Source organism: Diabrotica virgifera, chromosome 5, assembly GCF_917563875.1.
Source record: "Diabrotica virgifera virgifera chromosome 5, PGI_DIABVI_V3a".
In the NCBI taxonomy this organism is placed as follows: Eukaryota; Metazoa; Arthropoda; class Insecta; order Coleoptera; family Chrysomelidae; genus Diabrotica; species Diabrotica virgifera.
The window spans coordinates 15,452,112-15,476,346 of record NC_065447.1 but is presented as its reverse complement, the minus strand read 5'-3'; the positions used below and the strand labels follow the sequence as shown (position 1 = coordinate 15,476,346).

At 33.4% G+C, this 24,235-nt stretch overlaps 2 protein-coding genes across 6 annotated transcripts in view; one reads left to right on the top strand and one right to left on the bottom strand.

Annotated features, from left to right (window-relative positions):
* Positions 1–24,235, bottom strand: part of LOC126885642 (mitochondrial Rho GTPase) — a 59,372-nt gene that overhangs the window by 21,749 nt on the left and 13,388 nt on the right. For all 5 annotated transcript variants that reach the window (XM_050652294.1, XM_050652293.1, XM_050652296.1 and 2 more), the window contains 5 exons: positions 13,432–13,584; positions 8,286–8,614; positions 7,271–7,599; positions 4,217–4,347; positions 3,946–4,161 (listed from right to left, as the gene is read on the bottom strand). In XM_050652294.1, the coding sequence (XP_050508251.1) occupies positions 3,946–4,161; positions 4,217–4,347; positions 7,271–7,599; positions 8,286–8,614; positions 13,432–13,584 (1,158 nt within the window). The remainder of the gene's footprint in view (positions 1–3,945; positions 4,162–4,216; positions 4,348–7,270; positions 7,600–8,285; positions 8,615–13,431; positions 13,585–24,235) is intronic.
* Positions 56–1,267, top strand: LOC126885643 (alpha-soluble NSF attachment protein-like). The gene has a single exon (XM_050652298.1). It carries the CDS (start codon positions 314–316, stop codon positions 1,193–1,195), a length of 882 nt encoding a protein of 293 aa, XP_050508255.1. The 5' UTR covers positions 56–313; the 3' UTR covers positions 1,196–1,267.

Here is a 24,235-nt window from a genome sequence, read left to right as displayed (position 1 = left end):
TTATGCATCTATGAATAAATTAAGCAACCATTTCAAATTTGACAACGCCATTTTCGAGCATTGAATGTCAACATTGAAATACATTTAAAAGATTTCAGTGATTTGTTTATAGTTTTTAAAAGTTATAAAAGATATTAATGCATAATTTGATTAAGTGTTTAACAATTTAAAATAAATCTAGAAATTACGATAACAATAACAAACAACAAGGAGGCACGTAACTAAATTTTCTGGTGAAAATTAATAATAAGCATTACTACTTACCATTACAATAATAATGAAGCAATAACACTCAAATTATTAAAATAAGACAATGCTAACGAACAAAACCAAAGAAATGTCGAATCTACAAAAAGCCCAGCAACTGTTAGCAGAAGCTAAAAAGAAAACATCGTCAAAAGGATTCTTTGACTTCTTGTTCGGCTCTTCAAATCGTATAGAAGATGCAGTGAAGTGTTATATACGGGCCGCGAATCTTTTTAAGATGGAGAAGCAACTGGATGCAGCTGGTAAGGCCTTTTATGAAGCAGCCAACTTACTCTACCGAACTGAGGATCGTCATAGTGCCGCTATCAACTACGTAGCTGCAGCCAATTGCTACCGTTCAACAGAATCCGTAAATTGTTTCCTAAAAGCTATAGACATATACACAGATAGGGGTAATTTCATAATGGCCGCGAAACATCACGAAGCTATAGCCAAGTTGTACGGAAATACAGACCTCGAGAAGGCTATCGAACATCTCGAACAAGCTGCAGATTACTACAGAGGTGAAGGATCTACAGTTTCTGCTAATAGCTGCCTGGTGAGAGTGGCTGAATATGCAGCTCAGCTCGAAAGGTATGAAAAATCGGCAATCATTTTCCAAGAAATGGCTTATGCTGCGATTGAAAGTTCTCTTCTGAGATTCGAGGCCAAGAAATACTTCTTCAAGGCTGGACTTTGTCATATCTGTGTGGATGTCCTCAATGGTCAGTATGCGATAGATAGTTATATTAAAAATTACCCGTCTTTCTGGGATTCCCGCGAGTGCGTGCTTTTGAAATTGATCATAGAAAACGTCATGGAGAAAAATGTGGATGGATTTACGGAAGCTGTCAGAGACTATGACAATATATATCGTCTTGATGAATGGTATACGAAAATTCTGTTACGAATTAAGAAACAGATAAATGAAACGCCTGATCTACGTTAAAATTTATAAGAAAAACTATATACTATCTAATAATTATATTTGTTAAATATTAAATTAAAGATTCTGAAATTATTTGTTGTAGTTCGTCAATAATTCATAAGAATAAGGTGTATTTCATGTGAGTATGTAGTTCTAAAATTTTGGTTCATGTCATTGTAGGATGAGTTTCGGGTATTTGTTGCTCATAAACTAGAGATGGATAGAAAGTCCCTTCTAGTTATGTGTTCATTTAAATTCAATATGTTTTTTCTGTCGGTTTCTATTTTTACTTCTTTCTGTTATTTTTGTTTCTTTTTCATCCAGCTTCGTCTTCTAGGCTATTTTTCTCAGCTGTTATATTTGTGCTTCGTTTGTGCTATTTTCATATATTTTATTTATTACACGTCTGGCTTGCAGCCCTAGGCCTTCAATGCCTGTTGAACTTTATAAATAAATAAATGTCTGCCTTGCGTATATTTATGATACTTTCCCCACATTACTTCTTGTCCTGTCTTGTGTATTTGGATCAGTAAGTTGTCTTCCCATTCTCTCAGTATTTTATTTAAACTTTATGCGTCTTCCAGTATTTCATTATATTCCTATCCACTTTCTCATTTCGGGATCGATTTTTTTCTGCTCCACTGACTTTTCCTAATTTGATTCGACTTATTGCTTCTTCTAATTCTTCAGTTTTTACTTCCTCCATTTGGTTTTCGCTCCCTTTTGTTCTACGATTCTCTTGGTCTCCGTTTATTAAGTTTATTCCTCGTCCATATCTTCCATATCTTCATAATATTCCCTCCACATCTCTTGTATTTCTGTTATATCTGTCTTTAGCTGAATATGTTTGTCCCTTAGTCCTCTGAATTGCTTTATTTTCTTTCCTCTATAACTTTAGTTTAGCGATTCTATCTGATACACTGGCTTTTCCTATTTTGATTATATTTATTTCTTTCTCCGTCTGTTTCTTCAGTTTCTTCCTTGTCCGTAGATTTCTCTTGATTATATTTTCTCTACATCTCAAATATTTGTGTTATACCTGTGAAGTGTTATATAAGGGCCGCGAATCTTTTTAAGATGGAGAAGCAACTGGACGCAGCTGGTAAGGCCTTTTACGAAGCAGTCAACTTACTCTACCGAACTGATGATCGTCATAGTGCCGCTATCAACTACGTAGCTGCAGCCATTTGCTACCGTTCAACAGAATCCGTAAATTGTTTCCTAAAAGCTACAGACATATACACAGACAAGGGTAGTTTCATAATGGCTGCGAAACATCACGAAGCTATAGCAAAGTTGTACGTAACTACAGATCTCGAGAAGGCTATCGAACACCTCGAACAAGCTGCAGATTACTATAGAGGTGAAGGATCTACGGTTTCTGCTAATAGCTGCCTGGTGAGAGTGGCTGAATATGCAGCTCAGCTCGAAAGGTATGAGAAATCGGCGATCATTTTCCAAGAAATGGCTTATGCTGCGATTGAAAGTTCTCTTCTGAGATTCGAGGCCAAGAAATACTTCTTCAAGGCTGGACTTTGTCATTTCTGCGTCGATGTCCTCAATGGTCAGTATGCGGTAGATAGCTATATTAAAAACTATCCTTCATTCTGGGATTCCCGTGAATGCGTACTTTTAAGATGTTTACGTGAAACATCAAGACCATTAAACGTTAGAATAAGTGAACATCAGTCTTATATTAAAAATAGAGAATTTGATAGATCTCAAATATGTCAACACGCATGGGATAATGAACGTAGAGTTCAGTGGAGAGATTCAAGTATAGTCCTGAAAGAAACAGATAGTAAAAAGAGAAAAATCAAAGAAACGGCTTTAATTATGCTAAATGAAACCAATTGTGTCGCAAATTCCTCGGTAGAATGCAGTAGGATGTGGTTACCCATACTAAAAGAGGAAGTCAGTAGAAAGAAAATACCAGGATTAGTAAGTCAATAACATATCGAGTTAGTACATATTTTATATTTTAGTATTGTTTACATATCTATGTATTATTAATATTATTTATAATTTAAAATAACATATGTACATATTAAGGTCAGAATTTGGTATTAGTTTTGAGAGTAAACTAAAGTAAGACCTAATACTTACGATGTCGGGATAGTATCATGAGGTTTTTTCCTGGTTTTCCCTCATGATTTACTATGGAATCTCTAGCGCGAGAATTTTACTGTCACCATTGCATGTGGTTGTCTTTTTAAAGACAGATCACATGTTATGATTTTTTTGTGACGGATATTCTTGAGTTGGGGTTGATTTCATGTAATCGAATGAACTATCTTTCAATAAAGTCGTCCCAGGAACGCAACTCATAAATATTAACAATATCATTTTAAAGTCTTCTACTTTAAAATGTATAATATATGTTTGAATTGCCGATATAAATGAGTCAGATTAAATAAATTATTCGAAGAATTTTTTTTACTAAGCAACAACATTTTTGTTTAATTCATTAATATTTTTTGTATTTTGACAACGACCCCCGATTTGGGCGTCGAAACGTTAATAAGATCATTTTTTTAGTAAAATTGTGGCTTATTTCCCATCAAAACTAGTTAATTGCAAAAATACCACAAGAAAATTGCTTCAGAACAACTTCAAATATAGGGTAAATTTTTAAGGTGTACCATTGTCGATAGGTAAATAATTTTTTCAGTTTTTTATAGTGTATTATACCATGTGTCTCTGTATAATGTATAATAGTTTAATAATAATAATAGTGATTTTATTCGTTATGGATATATTTTGTTACTTACAATGTATATTCTGGCGATATACTCGAACGATTTCGGATTATTTTGGTCATATACTAAGCAGGCAACGTCACACTGCACCTCTGCGGGAAGAAGAGGATCCGACACGTTCCTAACATTGATATCTCTAAGTACCATAATTTTTTCCTGTCCATACACTTGAATAACGTTCACTGTACAATTTGGGACTCCAGTCTTCTCGGGTTGAAGGGGATTTGACTGAAAAGATTGAAGAAAAGTCAATAAAAAACTGGAGGGGCAATTGGGGGCTTACCTCGAGGATGCTTTTGATAAAACTCCTGCAAAAGGTGGATTTTCCTGACGCTGACGGACCAATTACGTGACACTGGTACACGTTTCTACTGGATTGTTTCTTGGCTAAATCTGTCTTCTTATCTCTTGTTACTGAAACAATAATATTGCAATTATAATCAGATATAATTGCTTTTACGATACTTATAATCTCTCTATCTCACCCAAACTATTTAATTTAGCTCTAGAAGATATGTTTCAAACTTTGGAATGGGCAAATAAAGGAGAGACGGCAAAAACCTAAACCATCTGAGATTTGCCGATGATGTTACGCTAATAGCAAAAGACAGAGAAGAATGGCAAGAAATGCTTGAATACCAAATCAAAAGACGTAGGATTAAAAATAAATCTAGCAAAAACTAAATATCTAACCAACGAATCTCTAGATATAACTGAGAATATAACTCTGGGCAATAATAATATACAAAAGGTTGAGTCGTATACAGTGTGTCTGCGTAACTTGAAACCATATGGGAACCTTTTTTGTTATTAATTTTACGAAAAAAAAGTTATTCTTCATAAAGTGCCCTGCATGGTCTAAAACCCAAGATTCAATCATCAGATATCAAATTTTATCAACAGTATACGAGATATGTCATAAAATATGAATTTCGCTCAAGAGGAAAGTACCTTTATATTTCACAATATCGAAATTCTTAAGAAAAGTTATTTGGAATTAAAAATTATGTTCTAATATTCAATTAGATTCTTCTAGTTAAAAAAAACATTTTGAATTTTTTTTTTCAAATTACGGATACCCATCGTCATTTTTATTACGATAACTTGTATTTAATATTAATAACTACGTTATTATTAATTTTACGAAAAAAATTATTCTTTATAAAAAGGTCTTCATAGTATAACAACTAAGATGCAACTATAAGATATCAAATTTTATCAACTTTTTACGAGGTATGTCAAAAAATATGAATTTAGCTCAAGAGTAAAAAACCTTTATTTTTCAATTAAGGCCATGGGTACATAATTCGCAAATATTTTACGGCTATCCGTATTTTTTCCGTTTTTACACGGCAAATTACGTGTAGTAAAATTCACACTGGTATGGATATGTAAACATTACTAGAACGTCATTCTACTTGAAAATGTCATCATTAACTTTAAAGAGATGGCTTTTGAATGTTCTTAGATAACTGTTATTTGTATAATTGCAAATTATTAATTCAGTTAATAAATGTGATAATTTTTTCACTAACTATGTATTCAGTGATTGTAATAATTTATATGTACAACAAAAACTAATACTCAATCGAGAAAAGAGGAAAAGTGTTAAAGTGGTTTTTTAATAATATACTGTTACTATGGAACGCTTACAATTTTGAACATCTTTAACAACAAAATACTTGGATCGCAGAATATATTATCCTGATGTATTCTCTGCTTGGATCTTCCACAAATAATACACAATAAATAACTTTTTATTAAGTTCACATCTTAAATCAATTATTTATCAAATACACTATAATATCAATATTATTTAATCAACAACTCAAAATATTCCCGATGCCATGTCAAATATTTAAAATTGCCGCTGATTGTCAATGTCTGACTGACAATATTCTATTCGACTGAGTGCGTTGTAAGACAAAGATAGATTTGGAAAATATTACCATGGTGTCCATTTTTTTCGAATCCTGAAAAAACTAATAAATACTTTTAAACATTTTAAACGCAGAATGAAAGACTAAATTATTACCGAGGGCCGAAAGTTGCTTAGAATAAATAAAAAGTTTATTTTGAATGAGTTATTTGAAATTAAAAATCACACTAAATTTTCTCTTAGTTTTTCACTTCTGTAACTTATTAAAATAAACATTATAGAAGTTCTCAGGGACTTTCGGCCCTCACTAATAACGTAATCTTTCATTCTGCGTTTAAATTTTTCAAAAATACTTATTAGTTTTCTCAGGATTCGAAAAAAAAATGAATCCCCATTTGAATAGCATTGCAGCCAAAAATACGTACCCATCCTCTTAAAAGGATGTAATTTAATATTGAAACACAGTTTTAAATTCTGAATAACTTTTTATAGTTAACAATTTTCAATATTGTGGAAAATAAATGTACTTTACTCCTGGGCAAAATTCATTTTTTTGACATTCCTCGTATAAAATTGATAAAATTTGATATCTTATAATTGCATATTAGTTGTGAGACTATGCAGACCTTTTTATAAAGAATAACTTTTTTTCATAGAATTAATAATAACGGAGTTATCGTAAATAAAAATAATGTTACGTATCAGTAATTTGAAAAAAAAATCATTTTTTTTTATCAATTAGAAGAATATAATTGCATATTATAACATAATTTTTAATTCCAAACGACTTTTCTTAATAACAATTTTCGATATTGTGAAATATAGAGGGAGTTAAGTCTTGAGTGAAATTCATATTTTTTGACATACCTCGTAAACTGTTGATAAAATTTGATAACTGATGATTGAATCTTAGGTTTTAGACCATGCAGAGCACTTTATGAAGAATACCTTTTTTTCGAAAAATTGATAATAAAAAAGTTTCCCATATGGTTCCAAGTTACGCAGACACACTTTATATACTTAGGACAAAAAATCGAACAGTCAAAGCTTGACCTAAAGGCTGATTTAAATAGAAGATGTTCCTTAGCATGGACTGCATTTGGTTGATTACAAACAGTGTTTAAATCAAACTTACCAAATACTTTAAAGGCAAAAACCTTCAATCAGTACGTATTGCCGGATCTGACAGATAGAACTGAAACATGGGCTTTTAACAACAGAATAGCCCATAATCTTCAAGTGACTCGGAGGGCTATGGAACGGAGAATGGTCAACATTAAGCTCAGTGATCATGATAATGAAGTGATAAGAAGACGATCAAAAGTAACAGATGTGATCCAGAAGATTGCCATGTCAAAATGGAAGTGGGCAGGGCATATAGAAAGAATGGAAGACAACCGTTGAACGAAGCGAGTTCTCGGCCAAGATTACTTTTTATTTGATTATTATTTTTATTACCTTGTACCGCTGTCACCTGTGTCTCGTTTTCATAAATATTGTACCCCAGGTAAGCCAAATACTCAAAAGTCCTGGGTAGATCCACCAAAGTCATCAACGCCCATTGACACATGTACCCCTGATACGTAATCCATCCCTTCTCGTTAGTTGGCACCATAGAGCTGACGTCTGGGCCCCACGCGGGAGTGGGGCACGTTGAAAACAGTTCTTCGTATTCTGACGGCGATAAGGCTTTATCTCTATCTTTATCGAACCTTTCGAAGAGGTGTGTGAGGAACTGTTGACCTTTGAAAGACAGCTCTGTGGTAGATCCGGTAGGAACTTTCAAACTGGAAAAAAAAACATTTAAAAATAAATAAAACACCCAATCATTATTTCTACCGAAGACTATTAAATACCGGGACTAACGCCGCTACAAGAGATATGCGCATATGTGAAACGATACAGCGTTCCAATGTTGAATCATCCGTCTTAAGCACCGAATTTTGCACCGTGTGACTTTTACATGCTTCCTAGTGGCATCTACATTAAAAAATTCAATAAATACAACACAAACTTCAAGAGGCGACACGGGCCTCGCTTTTGTCGGTTAAAAATTTAATTCAAACGAAATTTCCCCTGACCTTCGGCTTTTTCTCAGCTATTCTGAACATTTCGTTAGGATATTGTTTTAAGATCATGCAGGATTGACAGAGAAAAGTTAAGTAAAAAGAACGAGAGACATTGCTTCGTCTAGTGGCATTTGCCAATGTAAATAAACAATTGGATTATGTTTATTCTCTTCAAAGATTTTGAGACGCAATTCGAAATGTTTAATAAAACCTTAGGACTTTTTATAATATACAGAGTGGACAAAAAATGCTACAGCTATATAGGGTTAGAGGAGGATATATTTTGTAACGATTTATATTGTTACAATATTAAAAATGACAATAATACGTATGGAATCAAAATAATATATTTTATAGTGCCAGTTTCGTTATTTAACAGTCACAATTCGTAAATTTAATCTTACCTTGGATACAAATACTCTTTGGACATATTCAAATTATCATTATAACCGAACTTCCTTAGCACAGTCCAAGTGGTCTCGTTTCTGCCTCTCTGTATGAACAAGTTGTGTAGATATAAGAAGCCATTTAGAGTGACACAATTGTGGCATACTCCGTCCTCTAGGTTCTTTCTCAACACGGCTTTGACGTCATCTAGCACTTGTGGCTGTAAAGGCGCATTGAAGCAACGACTTTGGAAGTTGTTCAGTTCTATGTCGTTCAGGAGTCCGTCGCAGTCTATATCACATATTTTGAAGATCCGGATCAATGCGTTTTTGCATCCTTCTGATAACTGAAATAAAAAAGCATATAATTTCATTATACAATTGAAACTATTTGACATACAATGAATTTGTGAAAATACAATTTTAAATGGGGTGTTTTTCATTTTCTATTGCTTATCATCTCTGTATATTTGTGATCAAATTGGTCCCATTAATATTCCCATCTGCTTTTTTTGTTCTTCTTTAGTTGGCCGCCATCATGTTTATACTTTTCTGAAACATTTCTGTATCTGCTGCTGCGCGAAGTAATTATTCTACTGTGGAACAACACCACTGTCTAATATTACGCAGCCATGAAAGATTCTTTCGACCAAACTATCTCTTTCACTCCACTTTTGCTTGCATTATAAGGCAAAGTATATGGTATTTAGGTCCTCTAATTATATGGCCGAAGTGTTCCATTTTTTCCTCTTTATGATGTTTATGAGCAGACATTCTGAATTCATCATTTTAAGGACCTCCATTGGAATTGTGCGAAGCCCACAATATTTTTGTCGATAGCATCACAATTCGAATGCTTCTAATTGGTTAGCATTGTGGTTTTTAACGTACATGTCTCATAACCACATAACAGGATACACCACATATGAAGAATACATGGGAAAAACAAGGAATGTCACTTTTTCATGAATTTTGGTTTTTCTCGCCATGTGGTAGTAAAAAATGAGTAATATCGACTAGCCTATCGATTTAGGACAATATCCAGAAAGATTAGTCTATATAAATTTTCTAAGAATTTGTATCCAGGCGAAGAACCAGGATTGTCCGCACGCCACTGAACAAAAATAAGGAATGTCAGCAGTTTTTTGGTGCATTATTAAATGAATAGGTTAATATTGTATTAAGGCTATGGGTACATAATTCGCAAATATTTTACGGCTACCCCTACCTTTTCTGTCTTTACATGGCAAATTACGTGTAGTAAAATTCACACTGGTATGGATATGTAAATATTACTAGAATGTCATTCTACTTGACAATGTCATAACTAACTTAAAGAGATGGCTTTTGAAAGTTCTTGGATAACTGTTATTTTTTGTATAATAGCAAATTATTAATTCAGTTAATAAATATGATAATTTTTTCACTAACTATCTATTCAGTGATTGTAATAGTTTATATGAACCTACAACAAAAACTAATACTCAATCGAGAAAAGAGGAAAAGTGTTTTTTAATAATACTAATACTCAATCGAGAAAAGTGATTTTTTAATAATATATTGTTACTATGGAACGCTTACAATTTTGAACATCTTTAAAACAAAATACTTGGATCACAGAATATATCTTGATGATTCTCTGCTTCTATCTTCCATAAATAATACACAATAAATAACTTTTTATAAAGTTCACGTCTTAAATCAATTATTTATCAAATACACTATATATCAATATTATTTAATCAACAACTCCCAATATTCCCGATTCATGTTAAATATTTAAAATTGTCACTGATTGTCAGTGTCTGACTGACATTATCCTGACAATATTCTATTCGACTGAGTGCGTTGTATGACAAAGATAGATTTGAAAAATATTACCATGGACATTGTGGCAATTTTTTTAGAATCCTGAAAAAACCAATAAATATTTTTGAAAAATGTAAACGCAGAATGAAAGACTAAATTATTACCGAGGGCCGAAAGTCCCTTAGAATAAATAAAAAGTTTATTTTGAATGAGATATTTGAAATTAAAAATAACACTAAATTTTCTCTTAGTTTTTCACCCCTGTAACTTATTAAAATAAACATTCTAGAAGTTCTCAGGGACTTTCGGCCCTCCCTAATAACGTAATCTTTCATTCTGCGTTTAAATTTTTCAAAAATACTTATTAGTTTTCTCAGGATTCGAAAAAAATGAATCCCCATTTGAATAGAACTGCAGCCGAAAATACGTACCCATCCTCTTAACAGGGAAAACCCGCATCCACCACTGGTAAATTATCAATTGCGTATCCTCTTAATATTATAAAATAAGAATTACTAGAATTCTGCTAAGAATCTCTTAAGTACTTTTTAGATATCATAAGAATTAAATCTTTATTGGCGTTTATCTCAATATGTACAAAACGTGACATTCCCTGTTTTTCCCATGTTGTACTCTTCATATAACATTTCAGGATCTTGTGAATACGCATCGACAGGTTTCTATTACACAAAACTGGTGTCCTAGTCATAAAATCCTTACGTGATATTTCGATGTTGGTTATTATCTCTTCTGTCTCTTCATCAGACTTACAATTTACATTTAACCAGCTGCCAAGGTATAAAAAATGGTTTGTCAGACCTTGATCTATATTAATCTTTCCAACTACCATCCACTTTGTCTTTGAAATGTTGATTTTAAGTTCTCTCCAATAACTTGCTTCACTGACTAAATTTACTAACGTCTGGAGATATTGTAAATTTTCTGTCGAACGGCTGTATCGTCAACGTATCTGATACTGCTGATTACTTCTCCATCTAGTCTTACTCCCTCTTGTCTGTCATCCCTAAAATTTCTTCAGAGATAGATAGAAAAAAATGGGTAACAAAACACAACCCTGTACACTACGTTTGATAGTAAGTTTGATTGTAAAATTTGTCCATTGCGAAGATTTTTTTCTGTGATGTTTTTTGTCGACTTCGATTTTACCCTAGAATATTAATTGCAACAGACAGTATTTATCATTTAGCATTACGTGTTTATACGCTGCTCTTTTAATTTATTATTTACGTCGAGGTTTCTAGATCTTATCCAATTCGCTCTTTTCTTTTTTCAAAAGTGCTATAACGCAAATTATTGCCCTTCTGCCCCACATTTTATTGTTTAGGGCTCTTCTTGACAATCAGTTGTCAGTCATACTGAATACATAACTAGCCCCGTCTTTAGAGCTAAGCCAATTCATAGATAGACTAATCTTTTAACAACTGGATGTTTAGGTTGGTTTAAAAGGGAATATTTACCTTCATCGTCGACTAGTTTGATTATTTCGCTGTTAATTGCATCTGGCTCGTGTATTTTCCTATTCTTTGATAGTTTTATAGCTCGTCCATTTCATCGAAGGACCAGTCCATATATTTTTCATACGATTTTCTGTTCTTTCATCATCAAACAGTTCCTCAATATATTGCCTCCACCTCACCAGTTTGTCTTGTTCATTGACTATATATCCTTGTTTGACATTTTGTTAAGTAGACCACTTGCAGCTGACCTATTGTCGATGACCTATTGTCAATATTATTGAGATTATTTTGAAGTAACCTCTTCACTTTCGCTGTAGTACGGTTTGTGGCAAAATAAACAGTACTGAGATGCGTATGTTTCTAATTTGTTTGTGTCATGCGCCAAAAGGTAATGAGTGGTTTACGAACGTCGTTATAACGAATGTGAATGTCGTGTTAATGTTAGGTGCTTCAGGAAGGTTCTCAGTTTTGCAGAAAAAAAATTATCGTAGAGTACTATTTTCGCTCATACGAAAAAGGTCGCGAAAACAGCCCAAGCTTAAAATCAACAATGGTTTTAGCAGGACGGGGCAACCTCTCACACGGTCAAGGAGTCTCTTCGAATACTCAGCGATCATTTTGGGAGATCACCATTCACCATACCTAACGCCACCTGATGCGTACATATGGGGAATGTTGAAGGGGGTAGACCGTCTGACATTCCGGAATTGCGGAATATAATTAAAGTTTTTTTCAACATTCATTTCAGTACTATTTATTTTGCCGCATACTGTACTTCTTTTCGTTCAGATAGGTTTCCTTTAGAGATATAAATAACCAATTGAGATAAAATATAACCTGTTGAATTTGATGAAAGACTACTGGTAAAATTGATTAAAAGACATAAAAAGTGTACATATTTTCATGAACAACATTTTCTTCTTCTTCTTCTTGTAATAGGACTATGTCCTGTTTCTTCTGTTACAGTCTTTGCTGCGATCCGGAGCTCCAACTCTCGTACCATCGTTTTTTGGGTCTTCCTATGGGTCGCTTGGTGTTGGGCTTCTGTGTTTTCGCCCAATGCGCCACACGTTCAGGGTCCATCCGATCTACGTGGTCTCTCCACATGCGTCGTCGCGCTCTTGTCCATCTCACTACGTCTTGAACGCCTAGCTCTCTCAATGTGTCTTCGTTTCGTATTCTATCTCTGAGTGTGATACCTCTTATGGATCTTAGGGTTTTCATCTCTGTTGTTCTCATTATTTGTTTGGTCTTTGTTGTCTCGGCCCTTGTCTCAGCTGCGTATGTCAGTACGGGTCTAACACATGTCTTATAAATGCGGACTTTGCTTTCGGTGCTCATATATTTATTCCGCCAGATTATATCCCTCAGGAAACCAGATATTCTCGCTGCTTTCGTTGCCTGCTGTTTTGATTCTTGCCACAGATGCCTGTCGCTAGATATTTCCACACCTAAGTATCTGCAATCCATTACCTGTTCGATTATATGGTCGTCCACTACTAATTTACATCTAATTGGGTTCCTGGATATTACCATCGATTGGGTTTTCTCTTTGGATAGTGTCAGGTTATACTTTTCGACGGTTATTTTGAATTTTTGTAGTAGGCGTTGTAAGTCATCTTCGTTTTCGGCTATTAAGATTGCATCATCTGCGTAGCAAAGTATTCTCATGGTTCGGTTACCCATTTTGTATCCCTGATTCATTATGTTAACACTACCTATAACTTCATCCATTATTAAATTAAATAGACATGGACTGAGGCTGTCCCCTTGTCTAATGCCTGCATTGATTTTGATTTCTTCCGTTTTTGAACACCAAAATTAGTATAAAACCTTAGTTTACTTTTATTTAAATTAATACTATAAATAAAACTTACATCAGCCTTATCCACAGAGTAAATTGGTGAAGTGGGATGAAGAACAGCCTTCTGTGCATAATAAAACATTTCCGAAATATTTTTTAAGGTTTTCGCTGAACACTCAATGCAAGTTTCAATCTCTGAAAACTCCTCCATTATTTCAAAAATACCCTAAAAATTTAAATGGCATTAAACAAACAGTAATACACATTTTATATGAGTATCATTCTGAAAAATCTGTTTTTAATAAAAGCGGCAAAAAAACTAGTCAATTTCATATAGGTATTCATATCCCTATTTTTTACTCATATATTGTCTAATGAAGAACTGAATTGCTTGCATTTGGTTATTAATTTTGTGAAATGTTTGTTTTCTACTACGTTATTTTGCAGTTTATTGCTTACTCACTTTCAAACACGTTCACAGAAATAAAACGGTAGTGCATTAAGGGGGGAAATAGGTTTAGGAGCCCGATTTTTCATGTTTTTTTGAGAATTTTTTTTAGGTAGAAAAAAATTTTTTTTTGCAATTTTGGGATCATTTTATACATATTCTAAAGTATATGCCCAAATTTTTTTAAGTTATTATATTTAAAAATAGAGCAGTTGTAGGCCGCAACCCGTGGACGTTCGCAGCACGAACATGTAGAGGTCGTAATTTCCGCCTAAAATCAAAAATCCAAAAATGTTCAAATCGGCTAAAAAAATCAAAAATTTGAAAAATTACGCAAACTTGAAAAAAAAAGCATCAATTTTTACCGTCTTTTTCAGATATTTGCCCTTAAAAATGCACTTAAACCCCATTTTTTATTCCGGTTGGAGGTTCATATCGAAGACAATTTAATAACGAACAATAATCACTTTGGTTTTTTTAAACATACACATAATCGGTTGCCTCTTTTACCATTAGGTGTCGAGGATTCCTCCTTTATATAATACTCTCTGCAAATTTACGCCACTTCTTCCTATCTGCTGCTAAAACTTTTGCTTCTTGCCACGATGTTCCTCTTTTCTTCAGTATTTCGTTTACACTAGTGTTCCAGCTTTTCCTTGGTCTGCCCCTCCTGCTTTTACCCACTGCTTTGGCCTCCCATGTCATTTTCACTTGTCTCTCACCTCTCATTCTTATCATGTGTCCAGCCCATTTTAACTTCTTTTCTTCAACTTTTTCGTTGAGCGATTTTACCTGTAATTCATGTCTTATATCTTCGTTTCTTCTTTTGTCTAATCTTCTTGCTCCCATCACTTTTCTTAAGTATCTCATTTCTGTAGCTTATAATCTTTTTCTTTGTCTGTCATTAAGTACCCAGTTTTCTGCCCCATATATTGTAATTGGCATATATACAGTTTTATATACTGTCATTTTGGTTTTCCTCGATATTTCTTTTTTGTTTAGGAAATTTTTATACAGTGAATAATAAGTTCTCGTTGCCAATTTTATTCTGTTTCCAATTTCATCTTCTTGTGTACCTTTGTTGTTTAACATTATTCCCAAATACTTAAAGAGGTCTACTTGCTCGATTTTTTGCCCTTCGATTTCAATATTTACCGTTGCTTCTTTGTTGGCTATTGTCATTACTTTAGTTTTCTCCATATTTATTATTAAGTTGTAGTTTTTTAGTTCTTCAGCCCAGATTCTAATGTTATCTGCGAGAGCCTTTTCAGTTCTTGCAACTAATACAATGTCATCAGCAAATGCACAGGCTTCAATTTTTATTTGTTGCAAATTTCTATACCATATAGCGCATTTTTTAGTTTTTTTCCAACACTTTTTAATAACTTCATCCATAACGGAAATAAATAACAGTGGGCTCAACACTCCACCTTGTCTAACCCCGTCGTTATTAGAAAATTCGCCGGAGATTAAGTTACTTGTCCTGACCTGGTTTTTTGTGTTGACATACAAACTCTTTATTACACTTACAAGTTCTTCATCTACTTCCTTGTTTATCAGGCTTTGCCATATTCCTTCTCTATTGACCATGTCAAACGCCTTTTTCATATCTAAAAACTGTTTTTTTTAAATTGGTTCATTATTTTTTGAGCTAGACGTCACGCAAGCCGAAAAAAAGTCGTTTCGAGAAAAACGCATTTGAAAAAAATCTCATAGATTGCGCTCTACGCGAGCGCGCTCCGTATAATTCTCATAACTTGGGAAGGACTTTGAATTTTGCTTTGAAATTTTCAGAACACATTCTTGAATAGTAATACTATCGATTCATGCTAGTTCCAAAAAATTTGAAATTTTGAAACCTCTAAACCTATTTCCTCCTTTAAGTACTATATTTTTAATAAAGTAAAAAAGTCTTAGGGCCTTTGGTAAGGTGAAGAGGAATAAATTGTGGGAAATACTGAACAAAAAAGGGGGAGAGGACAAAACATTAACTGTGATTAAGAGCTTGTATAAGAACAACAAGAATAGTGTCATTTGGAGAAACAACATCTCGGATATCTTAACCAGAGAAGGACTGAAGCAAGGAGGAGGGCTGAGCCCACTATTATTTAATATATTTAAGTATATAAGTAGAAATTAACAGGGGAGTTAGACAAGGATGTGTTCTGCCATCCCTGCTATTTTTAATATCTTTACTCTGAGTTTCTATTTGAAGAGAGACTGAAGGATTCCAAGGATGCAGTCAAGGTGAATGGCGTAGATATCAACAGCATCAGATACGCCAATGATACGTTGTTGATTGCGGATTCCGACTTGGGTCTACAACAACTCAACTAGACCAACTCGGCATGTTAGCAATTTGATATGAAAATAAATATTAAGAAAACCAAAAAAATCCGAAAAAACCAAAATGTACCTCAACTTTGCACAATAAACTGGGATCTTAAACCGACAGTACCCTAAATCCTGTTAGGATTAAGATCGAGAATAGAACAAACCAGATAATCTTTAAAAAAAAATCAAAAGACTGTTACGTAATTCTCGAATCAAACTCGAAATTCGACTACGTTTATCAAAATGCTACGTCTGGTCGACTCTTCTCTATGCAGTTGAGACGTGGACCCTTAAAATATCAACCGTAAATAGCCTTTAAAATGTGGATCTACAGGAGAATCCTCAAAATTTCATTTACATCGCATACCTCAAACGAAGAAGTGCTGCAAAGGATAGGCAAAAAGGAGAACTTTTCAACACAGTGAAAGTTACAAAACCATCATACTGTGACGTGATTTTGTCACCCGACTGTTTTCAGCTCCTTGCCTATTTATTATAATTTAACAAAAAAGGGCCTTGTTTACCGAATTTGATTTATGAATGCATTTAAAAGGGGGACCTTTTTAACAGGTATATTAACCTCGATATTTCTTTCTAGAAAATACTTATTTGATATTTATCTAAATAACCCTTCGATTGTTATTCTAGAATAAGATGAATTCTTCGGTAATAATCTTTCTTATTCTGGAACATTGTAATAATGTGTAAATAGGGGTTTTTGGAATTAGTAAGTCAGTTGTGAATTTAATACGTCAGTGTATTTTGATATGTATCGGGCGCGGATAAATTTGTAAATAAATTATTAGATTTAGTGTAATACATAAATTAGATATCGTAGTTTGTAAAATAAAAAGATATAAATTCAGTGTCTTTCATTTGTTTAGAAGTTATTAAAAATAAATAAAGTCAACTAAAATTAAACATTAGTGCCTAGAAGACCGCGCAAGTCAGTTTTGTAACAATACCTAGACCACATACTGAGAAACAATAAGTATATACCAATATCCTCAACTAATAGTGAAAGGAAAGATGGAACAGAACAATTTAAAACTTGAAAAAAACATGAAATTATGATTTTAAAGGCTCAAAAACACAAGTAAAAAATATTATTTTTGGAATCATCAAGTGCATAAATTCAAGTTCAAACTTTCTTTTATCAGTTTTCGATAATAATTTTGGGCTTATTTCATTTTAAAACATTGTATTTAGTTGTTAAGGGCGTAGGCGCAAAATGTCACGCCAATGTGTTTTAAATTCCTTTATTTTTTTTTCGAATCCTGAGAAAACTAACAAATATTTTTGAAAAATTCAAACGTAGAATGAAAGATTACATTATTGCGAGGCCGAAAGTCCTTTAGAATAACCAGAAAGGTTCTTTTGAATGAGATATTTGGAATTAAAAATCACACTAAATCTCTTATTTTTCACCCCGGTAACTTATTAAAATAAACATTATAGAAGTTTTCAGGGACTTTCGGCCCTCGGTAATAATCCAATCTTTCATGCTGCGCTTAAATTTTTCAAAAATACTTATTAGTTTTCTCAAGATTCGAAAAAAAATGAATGCGTTTGGCGCGAAATTTTGCGCCTACGCCCTTAATGAAGCGCTTATGACAGAGCGGGCGTTAATTTTTATTATACAATGGGTATTCAAACTAGAAAAAATTTGAGCATAAATCTTGTTTCTCCCCCTTATACACGTGGCAGCCCGAGCGCTCGTCCATTCATAAGCCCCCCATTAACAATTAAAAAAATGTTTTAGAATAAAACAAGCCAAAAATAATAGTTTTTACTTGTGTTTTTGAACATTAAAAAATGCCATTTTTCGTTTTTTTTTTCAGTTTTAAATTGTTTATACCTCGAAAACGATGAACTTTCTAGAAAAATTATAAGAGATCATTTTTGTTCAGAATGATCCAAAAAACCAAAAAAAATGTTATGACCGAAAAAACTTAACTAAGGTGTTAAAATTTTTTATAGATTGTTAAAAAAATTAAATAAATTAGGACCACTTTTTGCATGGGCGACCTATCGAGTCTTATTCCGAGGTATTTCATGAAAGTGATTATGCAAAAACAGGTACTCATCCAGCGCTCCAGCAGCTTCCAGCACTGCAGAGATATGAATAAAGACGTGTATGTACATATGCTTTATAGATTACCCAAAAGCATTCGATAAAGTACCTAAAGCACCAAAAGATAATTGAAGTATTATATAAAAATATATACTCCATAAGATCGGAATAGACTACTGAGACTTTCGAACAATAGCAAGTCTCTATTGGGGTCAAATAGCTAGTCTAAAGTGAAAGTAGGATCTACATTGACCAATAAAATTGAGATCAAGAAAGGGGTAGGTACGGCAGGGCTGTTTCTTGTCTCGTATTCTCTTTAATATATATTATTCAGAAGAAGCATTTAAGACAGCGCTGGAGAAAAGCACAGAAGGCATAAAGATAAATGGAGAAATAATTATTAATAACATAAGGTATGCTGATGACACTGTGATTCTAGAGAGTAGCATGGAGGAACTGTTAAATCAATCTTTTAGCCTTGTCTAATTCATCTCAACATTTTTTCATCTTCTAAAACACATAACCCTATTGAATCGTTCATTATTTTTCTAATTATATTCAAATAACTCACGTTTTTTGAACCTGTTAAACACGATAATAAATATACCGGAAACCTAAGACAAGATATTCCAAGCCACTAAATCATTCGGAGAAGAAACAAAAATAGATCAATAAAAATAGAAACCTTTTTTATTCGGGATTCCATATTTACGTTACGATTTTTATATTTATAGACAAAACATGCAATCAAAAATAAACCTGGTAATAAATAAAAAAAAGGTAGACATATTTTTAACGAGTGAAAAAATAAATGGCGCGAAACGATTTGTTGGAAAGAAAGACCAGTTTGAGGACTGAATAGTCAAAGTTGAAATTCTTCCGCATTGTTATATACATATTATATGTTTTGGTGAAAAATATGAAGCGAAAACTCATACAGGGTGTTCCAAAAGGGATTTCCGAACTTTGAGAGTTGCGTGGTGGCCATATTGTTCAAGCTACAGCTGTCAAGTTATCTGTTATTTATTCAGTATGTTGTGCCAAATCACCGTAGTGGATGGATATAGCGTACGAAAATAGGTGCAAATGATAAAATTGATTTACCAAAATCAGTGTTCTGTTCTCCAAGTACCAAAGGCGCCCAATGCATCCAGAATAAGTGACTGTACGAACGACTTGAGGGCATGGACATCTCCCGTGGAGGTGATGTGAATTGGCCACCGAGATCGTGCGATTTGACTCCATCAGATTCTTTTGTGTTGGGTTTTTTTAAGCCGTAAGTCTATGGGAAGAAACTATAAACTACAGCAACACTCAAAACTAACGTAACCGACGCCATAAGTCAAATTCATCCTGATTTATGCGCCAGTGTCATGAAAAATTCAATATTTCGAATGCGAGCCACCTAGCGAAGCCGCGGCTGGAGTCCACTGCTGAACATAGGCCTCCCATAAATACTTCCATTGCATCCGATCTTAAGCACCCTGAATTAAGTTGTGCTGAATGCGCTTGATGTCATCTGACCACCTTGTTGGAAGACGTCCTTCTTTTATATTATGTTTTTATATATTATTCTTTTATATTATGGAACGATGTTATATTCCATACATAATAACATTGACACGCCTTTCAATCGACTAATAAATTTCGACATCTCACGCACACTTTGTTCTACAGTGTGCCAATTTGAAAAGTTGCCACCCCCTATAATTTGGTCCCTATATACAATCTAGAAATATGCAAAAAACACGTCAAATTTATTTGTGAGGGGGACGTTTTGTAGACCAGTTTTCAACTAAATTACATCAACCCTCTAGTGGGGCGGACACAACCCCCCAAATCTTTAATGGAAAGGATGGTTGAGTGATACCATACCTCATTTTAGAGGTCATTCAATTACCTTTTCAAGAACACCACATACCTTATATTTCTTTTCATAGTACGTTCTTTAACGGTAAAATATTGCAAAACATATTGATTGACATGAAATTTGGCATACACATAGCTAATAAGTCAAAGAAAAAAAGTGATATTGTGCCGATATGTGCTTTTGCCCTGAGGGTGGTTTTCACCCCTTCTTGGGGGTGAAAAATATTCGTCCAAAGTAAGTCCGGAAATGGATAAACTGACTAATTTTAAGTAACTTTTGTTCTATAGAGTTTTTTCACTAAGTCAATACTTTTCGAGTTATTTGCCAGTGAATATGTTCATTATTTCAACAAAATAACCACGCTTTTAGACGGTTTTTCGCAAATAACTCAAATAGTTAGTATTTTGTCGAAAAAACATTCTTAGCAAAAATATAGCCTGTAAATTTTTTAAAAAAATGGTGTATATATCACGTCTCTATACCTAGTAGAAGCAGAGTTATAGCTAATGAAAAATAGGTTCATATTCGTCAAATTCCAAATACTTTAACGTGAAATAACCATAAATGAAGCACATTTCGGGGAAAACTCATTACAACTTATTTAAAGTGTTTAAAAAAAGCTTCATTTTTGTTTTATAAAAAAAATTTTTAGCACCAAAAGTAAAGAAGTTACGCTCAAAATAAAGTTAGTCCTTTTTTTTGGTAAAAAAATCGGGAAAATCACCCTCTAATTAGTATCTCAAATGAACTTAATCGTTACGACTTCACAAGTTTCTTGACTCGTGTATGTATTGTTTATATGATCTGTAAGTTTCATCGGTTCAAAGTCCTTATTTTTGAAAGGGCTGTAGTTAAAAGGGGTTGAACGAGTCACTGATCACGAATGTATGCAAATTTAGAAACACCAAATCTTAATCAATTTTGGTCTAACAGAAAAACAAAAAAATACATGCTATTCAGAAATGCAATGCTGAGTTTTTTTGTTTTTCGAGATTTTTGTTATCTCTAACAATTTTTAAGTTATTTTGAAAAAAATATTTTTAAAATTAAAATTTTTAAAAATTTTACTTTAAAACCAAATTTTTTCAAAAATAAGCACTTTGAATAGATGAAACTTACAGATCATATAAACACAACGTAAGTAAAATAATTTGTGAAGCGGTAACGATTAATTTCATTTAAGTTGCTAATTAGGGGGTGGTCTTCCCGATTTTTTATTGCCAAAACAAAAGGGACCAACCTTATTTTGAGCGTAACTTGCTTAAATTTAATGCTAGAACTTTTTATAAAAACAGAAATAAAGCTTTTTTTAAACGCTTTAAAAAAGTTATAATAAGTTTTCCCCAAAAAGTGCTTAATTTTTTGGATATTTCACGTCCAAATATTCTATTTGAAATTTGGTGAATATAAATCTATTTTTCTTTGGCTATATAACTCTGGCTCTACGAGGTTCAGAGACCTAACGCGTACACCATTTTTTTACTTTTTTACAGGCTATATTTTTGCTAAGAACGTTTTTTTCGACAAAATATTTACATTTTGAGTTATTTGCAAAAAACCGTCTAAAAATGTGGTTATTTTGTTGAAAAATGAATATATTCACTCGCAAATAACTCGAAAAGTGTTGTCTTGGCGAAAAACCTCTATAGAAAAAAGTTGCTTAAAATTTGTCAGTTTACCCATTTCCGGACTTATTTTGGACATATATTTTTTCACCCCCAAAAGGGGGTGAAAGTCATCCCCAGGGCAAAAGCACACATCGAAACAATATCACTTTTTTTCTTTGACATATAAGCTATGCGTATGCCAAATTTCATGTCAATCCAAGCGGTTCTTTAAAATTTAGAGCAAAAACCGTGAAAGAATGTACTATCAGACTTTTGGAAAAATCTTGGACTCAATACTCTAAAAAATTTAGGAGTTCTGTACTCGATACTTAATATCTTTACGGTTTTACTTGATTTTTTCCAAAAATACTCTAAGTACTCCAATACCCAAAAAAAAATCAATTTGGAGTTCAATACTCCAAAAAAAGTTTTGGAGTTCTGAACTCGATACTTAATGTCTGTATGGTTTCACTTGATTTTTCCAAAAGTACTGAAAATAAATTATGGGTATTTTTGAAAAGGTAATCGAACGATCTTTAAAATGAGGTATCACTCAACCCCCCTTTCCATTAAAGATTTTGGGGATTGTGTCCGCCTTCGTTAGAGGGTATATGTAATTTAGTTAAAAAGTGGTCTATAAAATGTCCCCCTTACAAATAAATTTGACGTGTTTTTGCATATTTTTAGATTTTCTATAGGAACCAAATTATAGGGGGTGGCAACTTTCAAATTGACACCCTATATATGAATTTAATAGGAAGCGCTTAGGACCCTATACTAATCGAAGAAAACACACAGACTAGAGTTGATACTCAGGTTACTCGTGTGATGTCTCCCAGCTTCTTAGTCTATGTCTACACACAAGATCATTTTCTGACACTGAATGCTTGGGAAAACCAAATCATGGGTGTCTCAATTAGAGCTTTTCTACCAGACAATTAGAAATAGATTGCATGCTGAAAAATTTGTTTACAATAAGACTACAAAATTAGAAAACCACCCTAATAATCTTGCACTAAACCTGCTGGATAATAGTGAGCAGACTCGGAGACTGAGGAGGCACAAACCACTGGAGCTACCACATAGGTTCTAAGCAGCAGTGAAGTAAAGTGTCGTGCAGTGCAGTGCAGTGAACTACTTACCCTTTCAGGGCACAGTTCAATAATTTAAGAGGCTAGTGGAGTCTTTGTTATCATTGGATAACAAATCCAAATTTATACTTACACCCCTTTGAACAAACAACTAACATGCTTATAATTTTTTTGTTTATTGATTGCATGTAGTGAATAACCTATAATAAAAAAAATAAGACTTTTGTCCGCTTGGAAACTCACTTTGCAACAGAAAAGAATGCGATTTTATGAGCCACAAACGCTTACAGTGTTGTATTGACAGATGGCAAAATTGTGCCATTCAGCAGATAATTATCGAATTAGAGTTTGGAGAAACCAAAATCGACAGGATAGACTTAACGTAGCTGTCGAAAGAGACTCTTATGACGGATCATTCGTATTTCTCTGGAGTTGTATAATGTGAAATAACACGACTTTACCCATTTTGGCAAATTCTTCTGTTTTGGATCTTCTTCAGCAAGTTGTTAAAGCCCAAGCCTTCCACTCTCATATGATATTAGGCCACGAACACGCTTGCATCCTGATCCTTATCTATCTTCAATCTAGACTTCCATTATGGGTTGAAGGAAGTCATAAATATTGTGTTTCTTGGTAAAAAAAGATTGGAGTTATTTAGTCCCGGCTATGTATAAAAATAAAAATTATGACTATGTAATTTTTAATAACCAAACATTGAGTAAATGCCTGGATAAGTATTTGTTAATCAAATTTAATGATCTTTTAAAGTATATAAACAAACTGGAGTGAAGTATCTCACTCAGCCCATCATTTCTGATAAGACTACAACAATTCACAGATGATAATGCACTTATCTATGAAAAATATAACAAAAATACATTAATTTTAAGTAGTCTAGACTCTAGACAAAGTAACATGAAAAGAAATGAAAAGAGAGACCATTTCACAGATTTTTGCAAATATAATCTTTGTATAATGAACACCCTTTTTTAAACTACCTAAACATAGATTATATGTGTGGAAATATGCAACAAATACCCCTTATAATATCGTAAGAAACCAAATTGATAAATAACCATCAGTGAGTGTTACATCATGTTCCATCTGAGCACAATCTGTTTTGGCTAAATTAAAATTAAAGCTTAAAGCTCCAGTCAAATGTCATGTCTGTTATACTCTACGGATGTGAAACCTGGAAAGTGACAAAAACCCTTACAGACAAACTGCGGGTCTATATTAACAAATGTCTATGAAGAATTATTCGTATTTTCTGGCCAAACATCCTCAGAAACGAAGATCTACTACACCTGACCCAACAAAAGCGGGTAGCAAATGAAATAAAGTCCAGAAAGTGGGAGATCGCCCAGCACAAACATGGAGAAAATCCATCATGGACGAGATAAGAGGTCAAGGAAAGTCTTGGAATGAGGTGAAGGCCTTAGCTCAAAATAGA